The 12,076-nt window shown below is 45.5% G+C and overlaps 1 protein-coding gene across 3 annotated transcripts; it reads left to right on the top strand.

Annotated features, from left to right (window-relative positions):
- Nucleotides 1-231: 231 nt before the first annotated feature.
- Nucleotides 232-11,532, top strand: LOC135486431 (uncharacterized). 3 transcript variants are annotated; one of them, XM_064769213.1, is made up of 17 exons: nucleotides 232-410; nucleotides 2,054-2,147; nucleotides 2,499-2,556; nucleotides 2,699-3,028; nucleotides 3,370-3,768; nucleotides 3,880-4,290; nucleotides 4,549-4,986; nucleotides 5,148-5,549; nucleotides 5,792-6,205; nucleotides 6,442-6,849; nucleotides 7,253-7,693; nucleotides 8,190-8,337; nucleotides 8,556-8,821; nucleotides 9,032-9,207; nucleotides 9,936-10,086; nucleotides 10,367-10,464; nucleotides 10,621-11,532. In XM_064769213.1, exons 2-17 carry the CDS (start codon nucleotides 2,080-2,082, stop codon nucleotides 10,688-10,690), a joined length of 4,278 nt encoding a protein of 1,425 aa, XP_064625283.1. In that variant the 5' UTR covers nucleotides 232-410; nucleotides 2,054-2,079; the 3' UTR covers nucleotides 10,691-11,532. The 3 variants fall into 3 exon arrangements, with proteins under 3 accessions (XP_064625283.1, XP_064625281.1, XP_064625282.1); XM_064769211.1 differs by having other exon boundaries at nucleotides 2,496-2,556; nucleotides 10,621-11,531; XM_064769212.1 differs by lacking the exon at nucleotides 232-410 and adding an exon at nucleotides 1,875-1,892 and having other exon boundaries at nucleotides 2,496-2,556.
- The last annotated feature ends 544 nt before the right edge of the window (nucleotides 11,533-12,076 follow it).

Genomic DNA, 12,076 nt, shown 5'->3' on the forward strand with positions numbered 1-12,076 from the left:
TAGAAATCGCTAGATGGCTATATCGCTTAGAGCAATACCTGGTCACCTTTGACCGATCAATAATGATGACATTCATATTGATATTATTCCCATCATTCAACGGGTGATTGGTTCAAACCAATCTATATAGCAACGGTCAACAGCTCCCGGACAACCTCGAATAGAATAATCATTGTGGACGGTTTCGCTCTATTTATATTACCAAGACAGTCATATCCATACATTTATGAACCGAAGCTCAGTACAATGATTTACCACGAGTGTTGACTATGATAATACTATATGCACGAGAGCAAATATTAATACAATCTTTGATCGAGCTCGGGGAAGCCTTTGAGGACATTTTTTTATGAGTTTCCTTGTCATATAGGTGTTTTCTGTGTTGTCCGTTTCGAGTCGTTTCGAGACAGGTAAGTGAAAGATGTTGCGACAATTTCAGTAGATAGTGTCACCATGCGTCCGGAATAATATCTAATCTAAAGGACAGCATTTGTCAGTCCTAGGTGTGTCTTTCATAGAGAACAGTAGAACCTTAGCGGACACCTCTCTATTAAGGACACTAGTTTTGGTCCCAAATTGGGTGTTTCCATTCAATTTGACTTAATTCTAATTGGGACACCTCTATATAAAGGACAGCACTTGTCAGTCCCCAGGGTGTCCTTAATAGGGAGATTCTACTGTAGTTCATGCTGTTTGTGACAACAAACGGATACTATAGGCCATGCCAGCCGCTTTAGTTTCTTAACCATCATTACTGTGGCCGGCCGACAACAAAGTCAACTGTACTGCTATTTGGGCTTATATCAAGCGCAATACTAATTCAGCTAATCCAATCCCGATATCACGGCACAGTTGAATTTATGTATATTTTGTCACTCAATAAGGCCCTTACAACAACAGACTTAATGGTCTGTCAATGAAATAGAGAAATGACCCGAAAGAGTCGTTATGTAAGAGTTCAAGTAAAATTTTAAGTGATTGTTTTGCATAATTTAACTTGTATATTGGCGACGGTTGATTAGAAGTTTAAATCTATACTGGCCTAATGCTATAGGCATTTGACAAGTAGCCCATAGGCCTACTGCACAGGCTTGTTGTCAATAAAGCCTGGCTTTATGCCTATTTCTCATGGAAATGTAGAAATGTAGACATGATACAGAAAACAGCAGCCGGAACAATTTCACCAATTGGTAAGTGAATTTGATAATGTAACTCTTAAGTGAATTTGATATCGCAACTCTTTTAGAGGTATGAAAAATTACGCGGTTATATGCCTTTGTTTCTGTAAATGAAGTTTGAAATTTGACCACCGCGTTTCCATGCGACAAAGCCCCCATTGTCCGAAAACCGTTATGCTATAAATGCCGCCATTGAGTGAGGTTGAGGTTCAGTATTAAGAATTAGTATTCCGCTGAAGAAAGTCTCCCAACCTTCTATTCGTGGACACCGAGATGAACGTGCATTGCTCCAGAGACCATCGACCTAAGATTGAAAACGTACGTGGGAATTCTGCTCCGTGGAAACATTTTTCCTGGGGCATCATTCCCTTTTACACTGGTCGCACAATGTACTTGACCCTAATCTGCCATCACATTCTCATAAAGATCAAAATACACCCCGCGCACGTATCTCATTCAATATAATCCTATAATATTTCCATTTAAACTCACTCAAACGTTTAACATTCGCAAACATGATCTTTATGATATTTCAATTGCGATATCTCACACGTACTCTGCGAAGAGGTGCCATATTTTGTAGGCTTAATTTAACCTCAGCACATAACCTACCGTCTTTTGGAACAGGACGTTTGTGTTTTGCTCTCTGGCCTATACTCAAATATCAGTCCCATGATAATTCAGCGATTGGCCGACGGGTCATCGGCCGGTGAAGTATAAACACTGCACATACCGAGACGACATCAAAACATATATAGCCTCTTGAGCTGCCAATCTTGAACCGATAACATTTCTTGAACTCATATCAAGTCTGTACACTTTCACTTCATACGAACAACAGATTGGTGGAAATTTAGCCCTCTTGTCTCTTGCAGATCGCAACCTCTAGTCATTGAGCAAGATGATTGAGTCCCCCAGACTCCGCACCAAGCTGGTCAATGGGAGGCTCGTCAAAGTCCTCGAAGAAACGTAAGTTCTACTTGATCATTTCACCTGTGGTCATGCTTTTATTACGCCCCTCGCCCTATACCTCATCCTACCCAGTCTTAATACAATCATGCTAGCCAGCCAGATTCACCAGTGTCACAACCAAGGATCACAACCAAGGAAAGACATTCTCGGGACACATTACCCACACATTACCCAAACTTTGACAAGCACATCAGACGATGTTCGACGCTTGACGAAATCTTGCATCCCGTTAATATTTTCATATCAATCAGTTCGATGAAAGTAACTTACAACAAGTTTACATCGATTCGACTGTCTCACAATACATGTAGTTCTCAACCTGCTCTGGTCCTCTCATACTTCCAGCAGCGGCTTCCCGGAGAGAGACTCGCCTTATGGCAGGACGGCATATCTTCCCAGGGAAAATGTAAGTAAAATCTGATGGTATACCTGACATCCGAATTTGTTACTTGTCAACCTCAGTGGTATGTGCCTTTCTTTGCCCACACGACGGATTTCCCTTGTAGAATAACAACATCTTCATCGTTATTCACAACTTCTAAATTCAGGAGATCGACATCAAACCATACAACCTGAGCAACATGCCAGTCCTGCCACCCATCAACTCGCCACTACCACGGGAGCCCCTGCGTATGCGGCAGAGACCAGCCCCCTCGAACGACATCGAGGAACTCTACCGCCGGCTGCCAGTGGACGGGACGATGCCCGCGCTGCCCATCTCCCTATCAGAGCACGAGAAAGGCATTGTGATGAAGGAGCTGAACAACCACTTGAAGCGAGTCAAGCCGCACATTCTGCAGGAACTCCGTAGGGACTTGATGCATAAGTCCGGAGTTGCGGCTGTCCATGAGATGAGCATGGCGCTCACGAGGAACATGGTATGTTCGTTCATCTCATCGAAGTGACATCCTCTAATCATCATCATATTGTCACAAAGAACACAAACTTGTCCCATCAAGTAGAAAGGTTACCAGCAGTTCCTCGGCAATGATAGCTCCACTCCCTAACCCCACTCCAACGACAGCATATACATGGCCAACACAGTTGACTGGAGAAACATATCGTATTACGGACGACAGCCCGTCTGGTTGTTGCTTGATAACATTTGACGTTGTGATTGTTACTTCGTCCCTAGTCTCTGAAAGGCAAAGACCTCCAACGTTTCTCATGCGCCGAAAACAGCGCGATATCTAACAGAGACATACAACTTCTTTTCCAGATTCTGATTCCTCCTCAGTTAGTCCGACTGGTCGGCGCAATGTTTATGTCCTCAGCCATGCCAGACTCGGTTAACCTGGACGGAATGGTCGACTTCATGGTCAATGCCACAAGTATCGAGCCAGACATCCACGACAGCGATGTCCCAGGATATCCACCACTTCCAGACGATATAATGCGGTTGTTCCGCTTCCTTCCCCGCCATTCCGACTTGCCGCACGAGCCCACGATGCTCCGAGAACAGGAGAGACATCTCCTAAGGAATATCATCGGACAGTTATTAAGTGACATTCCGACCCAGGAACTGAGGGAAATATATTCCGAGTTGGCGCAGAATGACAAGGAGGTGCTTGGATGTGTTCCTTTCAAGTGCCTGAAACAAGCTCTGGACAGAAGAAGGGTAAGTTCAGCTTCGTATGACAAAGAGACATTTCACTCCAAATTTATCACAACACATTCCCAAACCACCGTGCTCCAAACGGAATAATGACCTCTCATGGTTCCTTTTTAGATTGCCATCCATCCGGCCGTGATGAGACTCGCAGCGTCCCAATTCGTCTCAAAGAGGAGCCCGGGCGAATTCAGGTACCGAGACCTCATGCAGTTCATGGAAGAAGCCCACAGAATCCCCGGTTCAAACGACCCTCTGGCCAAATCAGAGCAAAACATCCTACCTCCACAGCCGCCGATGGAGCTCCAGAACGTTCTTGGTCAGCTCCCGAAATACCGCGATCTCCCTGGGACACCTCTGCTTCTCCGGGAGTCCGAGAAGGTCGCATTGCTGAAGCATGTTCATGAGGCCCTGCAGACTGCCGATCCAAAAGACTTGGAGGAGATGTATAACGAACTTTCTTTGAGCGATAAGAATACATTGGGGGCATTGAGGTTTGATGAAGTGGTCAAGGTATTCAGCCGACAGAGGGTAAGTAATTCACTAGAGCGAGCAATCAGGTCTTGTCACAATCAGGTCTTGTCACCAGGGCTTAAACTCAATATGAGTCTCTACTGTGAATCGTTTTCTCAAGTTGATGTATGTACAAGAGGAATTTCGTATAGCTAATCAACAGTGATCAATGGAAAGAGCTTGTTGGAAATCCTGACGTTGGTCTCTTTTAAATAGTTAAATAGTAGAAGAACACCCGCAAACAACCCGTGTTTCATTATTCCTCTTCTTTTTTAGCTCCGACTCTCACAAGAAATCGTCCGTCTTCTAGCATCTCATTTCGTCGCTCACAAAATCCCCGGCAGAGTGGACTTCAAGAAGCTAATGATGTTCCTCAGCTACGCCCAGAAAGGCGAAATGCCGCCAATCGAGATGAACGACGACGGAAAACGTCTTCCACCACCGAGATTGTTCGTGGAGCCCTCGGCCAACAACACCCTCCCACTGAGTCTCCAGAACCTTCTGAGCCGTATGCCCCCGGCTGGCTTACCAAGCGAGATTATGCACCTCATAAGAGAGGAGAAAGAGGCATTATTACATGTTCTGAAGTCCTTGATCAGTAATATTGACCCATTGAAGATTACATCCGTTTACAAGGATTTGTCCAACCAGGATAATAAGATGATGGGTGTGATACCATTCTTGACAGTGCGACAGGCTCTCGAGAGGAAGGGGGTAAGAAATCACTCACGACGTCAGTGTACGGACACGCCAAACAAGTCTTTTCTATGTTAGTAACAGTAACTATAAGATGTCCATTCAACTCGTACGTTGAATGCACACCAGTTGTTCTCTCATCACGAAAGGTGTTTCAGCTCGTTGTTCTTCTATTGCAGATTAACCTTCCGCCAGACATCCTCCAACTCCTCGCCTCCCAGTTCATCCATCCCCAGTACAAACAAAGCATTGACTTCAGGAAGCTGCTCACGTTCATAGGGCTTGCCCTGCCCAACCCGCCGACCATTCCAGAGCTCTCAATGAACCCTGTACCTCCTCTGCCACCAGAGATCTACATGGTGCTCCAGAGACTGCCCAGAAGCGGCCACCTACCGGACAAACCGCTTTTCATCAATGAGTTCGAGAAGGAACAAATTAGGAAATATTTGGAGGAGGTCTACCAGGATCCTGACACGCAGACGATGCTGAAGGATGTGTATGATGCGGTCAAGCGGATTGATGTGCATTCATTGGGGACGGTCACCTTAAGCGATCTGTTGGCTGCGGCTGAGAAAAGAGGGGTAAGTTCAGATACCTTTCTGAGATTACGAGCGGAGGGGAGGGGGGGGGGGGGGCGGCCAGACGCCAAGAATGACGTTTCAGGTAACTAGTGTAAGACAGCCAGTTACTTTGTTGTCGCTACCAAGACACTGCCAAGACACTACGTATTCATTTCGTTTTTGTACCACGGCACGTTTCTTTGAATCGAAGAGAATCCTTAACTCTTGAGATTTCACATGAAACTCTGTTGTCATCATTTCAGCTATACGTACCAACAGACATCCAGCAGCTCCTGGGAGCACTGGTGGTCGCTCCAACACTCCCCGGTCACGTCGACTACAAGCGCTTCCTGACTTTCCTAAGCAGCTGCGTTCCCGGGGGAAATCTTCCACCAAGCAAACCTGACAACATGCCTTCAACACCTCGTCCTCACGTCCCGGCCGAGTTGGACAACTTGGTCGGTCTCTTGCCCCGGTTCGACACTGGCTTACCGAATAGCGCAATGCAGTTGAAGGAGAAAGAGAAGGCGTTGATCATGAAGCATTTGCACCCGATGTTAGGTGATGTGAGTGGGGACAGGTTGAGGGGCATTCACGAGGAGTTGCTCAAGTGTGATAGGTACCAGACCGGCACTGCAAGCTTCCCAGACATCGACAGGGCCTTCACCAGAAATCTGGTAGGTTTGACCCAGGACATCATGGGAGTGACATGGGAGTTCAGGCGGCGTGATGACCGAATATTTTTGGTCCTGGACGATTGTGCCGGCCATTGTCCGAGGCCTTCAAAGAATCCCTTGGGGACTTAGAAATATTCTCCAACTTGGTCTCGATGTAGTTTTGTGTAACGAGCGTAATGATATCATGTCTCGATTAGATCAACTCTAGATGATCATGCTATGCCTTCCTTTTCCAGGTCTATTTGCCTAAACCCTTGCTGAGACTCCTTGCATCCATGTTCATCCCGCCACGACTCCCAGGTGAAGCAGATTTCAAGAAACTTCTCTCCTTCATCAGTGCCGCTGTTGAGTCTCCGCACCATCATCCGCCAGATTCTCATCCCACGCCTCGCGGTATGCTTCCCATCCCCAACGAGCTCCAGACGCTGATCAAACTGCTCCCCAAGAATAGTGAGCTACCCAGGTACCCCATCTACCTCCAAGTTCCCGAACAGGCAAAGATGCAGGACTACCTCCAAGGGATTTTAGGAAAGATGGACCCGCAGAGATTGATGGATGTCTATAATACTGTCGCATTTATGGATAAGCAGAGAACTGGTGCGATACCATTGACTGATCTTCGCCGGGCTTTGGACCAATCTAATGTAAGTAATGGCATGGCTGTTGTCACCAACGTACTATGCACCGACTCAGTCGTTTGGTGACACCCAGTCATTCCAAACTTTCCGTGTGTCTTGTCAGCAAAATGCCGAAGACACATGCGGCGAATTACGTCAAACGGCGACGACATCGAAATCATTTTCGTCTGTGGTTATCTCGTAGGTTGTCGACGCAACCCTGTGAATTCTGTCGGTTGTATGACGAAAATCGCAGACTTTGCAGTTTAAGGGCGTATCGAAATATTATTAGAAACGTGGACAATATCCTATAACACGTAACGCCAACACCTTTTTTGGTGGTGAAATGGCTAGCAGTCTCAGAATCTCCCTTTTTTCTCATGATTGTGGCTTTCAGGATCAAATCTCATTCACCTTTTCTCTTCTTCAGATCACCATCCCATCCGAGATAATGCAGCTGATCGCCTCTCTCTTCCTGACCCCCAAGATCCAGGGCAAGATCGAATACGCCAGGTTCCTTCGCTTCCTCGCATCGTGTCTCCAGGCGTCGCCCAAGATGATGAACATGATGATGGACATGCCCTTCTCCGGTCCTAAAATTGACGCCCACCAATTGGAGCCCCACATCCTACACGTCCCGGAATTGCGTCCACTGCTCCGCCTCATCCCCGCCCAGGGTGGTCTCCCGAAAGACCCCATCGTTTTGTTAGAAAATGAGCGCAGGGTCCTCCTGGAGTACCTCCATGGGCAGCTGCGGTACATCAATGTGGACCACTTGAAGGAGATCTATCTGAACTTGTCGCAGTTTGATAAAGGGAATTCTGGGTGCATACATTTTAATGACGCCAGACACGTTTTGCAGCAATTCCAGGTGAGGAACGACTAGAATTGAATTTTGTCTTGCTTGTGATATAAAGGATATAAAGGAATTAGCGACCTAGCAGGCATATAAAGGGCCTGCGTTTAATAGCCTACGTATTCTGACGTCTTGTTTGCCATGATCCGGCTTCTAGGCCTGATTAGGCTTAATAAAGCATGGCTAAGTCTAAAATTACTCGCCTGTGCATAGGCTCACTGACTTTTCCTTCCGTTTGTTTAAACTTCGTCTTTTCAATGATTAGTCAAAATAGGCACTAATCATCAGTAGGTACATATGAAAATAAATGGATCTCAGGAATGATGAAGAAAATATTTCCATGAACAAAATCAGCCTAGAGACGTCATCTAAAATAATAGGCTTGTTTCTGCACGTCAAACATTAATGACGTTGAAATTACGAAAGACTAGAGGTTAGTGTCCTTGTCGTCGGTTAATTATTTTGCCTCATTATAAAGCCCCGTTCAAAGGATATAAACCTTACTTTCAAGATTGAGCTACCGCCAGAAGCAGTTCGTCTCATGGCCTCTCTATTTGTGGATCGGAAAATGCCCGACCACGTCCAGTATGAGTTGTTGGTGAAGTTTCTGGCCGCTGGGTTGAAGGCTGCTCCGAATACGGGTGTGGCGCCGATACTGGGTAAGTTTATAATGCAATATTTCGATGATTCTGATGAAGTACGGTTGATTGAAGGAGAATTTATCACCGTAAACGATCAATCATAGTGTGATGTGAACTGATTAATCCGCAGCCAAGCGACAGGCCCTTGGACCTCTTGTTAATTATGAACGAATCTATGACGCCAAAATATTTATAATTCGGGGTATCAAAAGATATGCTTTCTTCTCTGTCGTTAGGCGAGGCCCCCGGACTGTTACCCGAGCTACCGGCTGAGCTCCAGCACCTCATCGAGCTCCTCCCGCGCGAGAGCGATATCCCAGACGCGCCTTTCACCCTCAAGGACTCTGAGCAGACGAAGCTGGCGGAATATTTACATGATCGTCTGCGTCTGTTTGAGCCGCGTCTCCTGCGAAAGATCTACGATGAATTGCGTCAGCTTGATCGGTCCAGGAGTGGGTATATACCCTTTACCGACATGGTGGACGTAATTGACAGGTTCGGGGTAAGTCTTTCCTTTATTTTCACTTCGATTGATAGAGGTCTGATGTTTTAATGATTTTCTCAGAGCACTGAAATGTGCAGGTGATCGGCTGGTTTCCCCTCCCCGAAGCAATGAGCGCTAATAAACTGCCTTGGGAGTCTAGTAATGGTTGGGAAATAATTGTTGGCTTTATAGCGAAAAAATAAAATAAAACTTTGTCTTTCGTTACAGCTGAAGCTCAAGTACCCCATCCTGAGATTGCTTGTCTCAATGTTCGTCCACGAGCAGGGCAAACTGGACTACACGAAGCTCCTCAACTTCATCCAATCTGCAATCACCAAGTCTCCCAAACAGACGCCTCATAGTATGTCTCCAGTTTCGCAATCACCCAGGTCGCAACATCACAGGTATGACTTTTAACTGATCAAGCTCACTCTTCATGTAACTGTTATATTGGGAGGTTTCCCTGTTGTAACTGAAATACTCCGGCGTGATGAAACCGTCTCCGAGAACGATGGTGAATGAAGTCTCAGCAGAGAAACATGATCAGATGATGAGAAACACATAGCCTGTATCTCTCTTATACGTATTTATTACTCCATCTGAATTCCGCAGAATAAAGGGTTATATGTCAGCTGACATGTAACCTACCGTTCCAGCACTTCACAACTACGTTACGAGTTAATCCTGAATTCTGAGAGAATCCCGACTTGGGGCCTCAGAGAGAGAGACAAAAAGATGTTACTGGCTTGCTTGACTTTCCCCAAGTGCAGAATCACGCTACATCTGTAGCGCGTCACCACGTGACCAAGCTCATTCGTGATTGGTCACTTTGAAAAGAACGTAGTACCTAGCCATTCACAAGACTGTTAGTTATCTCTACCGAGATGGGGCATGTGCGTTGTCATGGAAACGACCTCAATGATCTCAAAAGAGGAGCCAGGAATAGTTTAGAATGGCGGGAATAACCTGAGTGCAAACTGATAAACACATAAGAGATTTTATAGTCATCATAGGGCAACCCTGCTCAGTCAACTCAGTGGCACCATGCAGGCTCCTCTGTCTTCCACACAGCTAGGATCATGTCCTGGCGCCCCGTCCCCGCTTGATAGTGTTCAACCATTACCTATTTCAGGGACATGCCACCCCACCACGCCCGGCATGATGCAAAGCTGATGCGATACCTTGAGGAAAACCTCAAAGAAAGACCATTCGATCCCGAGAGACTGAGAGATGCATTCATAGCAGCTGACAAACACGGCAAGGGTACGCTTCAAGCCTATGAGGTAAATATTCCTTTTGGTTAATAATGCTAGACAAGGATTTTTGTATAAGTAGGGCCCGCCTCTTAAGGACGGGGGGGGGGCTATTGAGCCATCCAGGCAATACATGTATAGTCGAAGATCTTTTCCTATCTTTACCACGAAAAATAGCATCTTCATCACACAAAGATGTAAAAGGGTCTGGTTGCATGCAGATGCACACCTCAGAATGTATTGTAGTAAAGTTTCTTTTTTACATTTGGAATACCCGATTGGTAAGCAAATTTCAAACTTCGTTTTGCAGGTGAAAGATGTCGCCAGGATGAACGGTGTCCAGCTAAGCGAGGCGGTCCTTGATGAGATTGTTGAGAGGTTGGACTATAGGGCCCTTGGTCAGCTAAGGTTAGGATCACTAAGATGGAGCAAACAAGCCTAGAATTTGTAACCTTTTCCTTACACAGTTTCAACAATTGTCTTCTGTTACGGACGAATGAATGAATACATGAGTAAATTACCACTTCCAGATAGTATCATTTAGTATATGTGATTTCCTTTCAGTTGGATGCAGTTCGTAGATTTCTTAGAGAAGTGTCAAAGTACGCCAGTACATCAGCACTACATATCATAAGACCAAGTAAGCAGGACGGTGGTTGTGACGCCGCTATAAAAGTCAGCCCTGGAATACTGTGCCAAAATCACGTCGTATCTTCATGAGCCCTATAATGGTTTATTGGATAAAACATAGACTAGACTTCGACCCAGTGGAGTATCCACGGAAATTGGGTTGTTAAAGACATGTGAGTGTGTGCGGCGCCGTGTCACTCGGCGGCATGTCATCCCTCACCCGAAAAAGCTCCTCGGAAGTGAATCAGAATATGCCGTTCAGTTACTACTTTATTGTATCGGATGTTAAACTAGGGCCTAAGTCTTCCTTGTCTTTATACACTCCGGAGGCAGTGGAAGAATCGGCCTCATTCCCCTCCATTAGGAAGAATGAACGACGAAACCGAGCTGTCTCGGGAGTCTATCTCTGTGGTGTTATTCGTCTTAAAGCTGAAATGCCCATTTCAGACCCAACCGATGCGGAAACAAATCGGTTCGCTGCTCAAGCCAATGATGAACACAGTCATAGTTTATATTAATCTGAGTTTTGTGTCCTATAACTTCTATTAGAAACCGTCCAATTTGATATACAGTGTATGTACTTTCAAATTTTGTAGCCCATATTTATAAGTATTTAATAGTACCGTACGATTATGTGAAGTACCTGTATATATTTTTTACTTGTCCTGTGTATGGTTTTATCTCCGTTGGGTTTTGAAAATAAACTTTCTTTGACACATTTTGTTTTCAATAGTTAGGTGTGACGAAAACCCCACCCTACTTATCCCCGTCTCTTGTCCCTCTGACGTCATGATTTGTCGTGATTTAATTAGCATTAATGGATAATCATGTACAATTGACTGACCATTCCACAAATGCCAAATAATCACAAAAATCAATATCCTTTGTATTTCTTCATGATTCGTTATTGCACATCATTAGGCTAGACTCTTTGATGATATCACCAGACCATAGTGCGAGGCACGTGTGAAATCCACATCAGCTTTAGATGGCCATTCCACATGTGCCAAATACTAGTCCCAGTTGTATATTTTCTCTCGGATATCAGACATGGTGGCTTTTCAGGTGACACATCGTGTAAAGTTGTTTCCCCCTCTGCATGCAATCTCAAGCAACACCAGAAGGCACGTCGGCGAACTGTCCGCGTTTCCGACCAGCAGCGTCCCGGCGTCTTCCCGTATTTTGCGTAAAAAACACGCTTGGTGAACGATATCCGCGTTTTCGGTTCCTCGAAGACACACTCTCATTCAAACGCGATAATGGCAATGAGTTGTCCCCTGTCCATGATGGTTGATGCAATGACCAGAAACCAGTGCGAGGCACGTGTGAAATCCACATCAGCTTTAGATGGCCATTCCACATGTGCCAAATACTAGTTCTAGTTGTAAAA

The sequence above is a fragment of the Lineus longissimus genome, chromosome 4 (genome assembly GCF_910592395.1).
Source record: "Lineus longissimus chromosome 4, tnLinLong1.2, whole genome shotgun sequence".
Lineage (NCBI taxonomy): Eukaryota > Metazoa > Nemertea > Pilidiophora > Heteronemertea > Lineidae > Lineus > Lineus longissimus.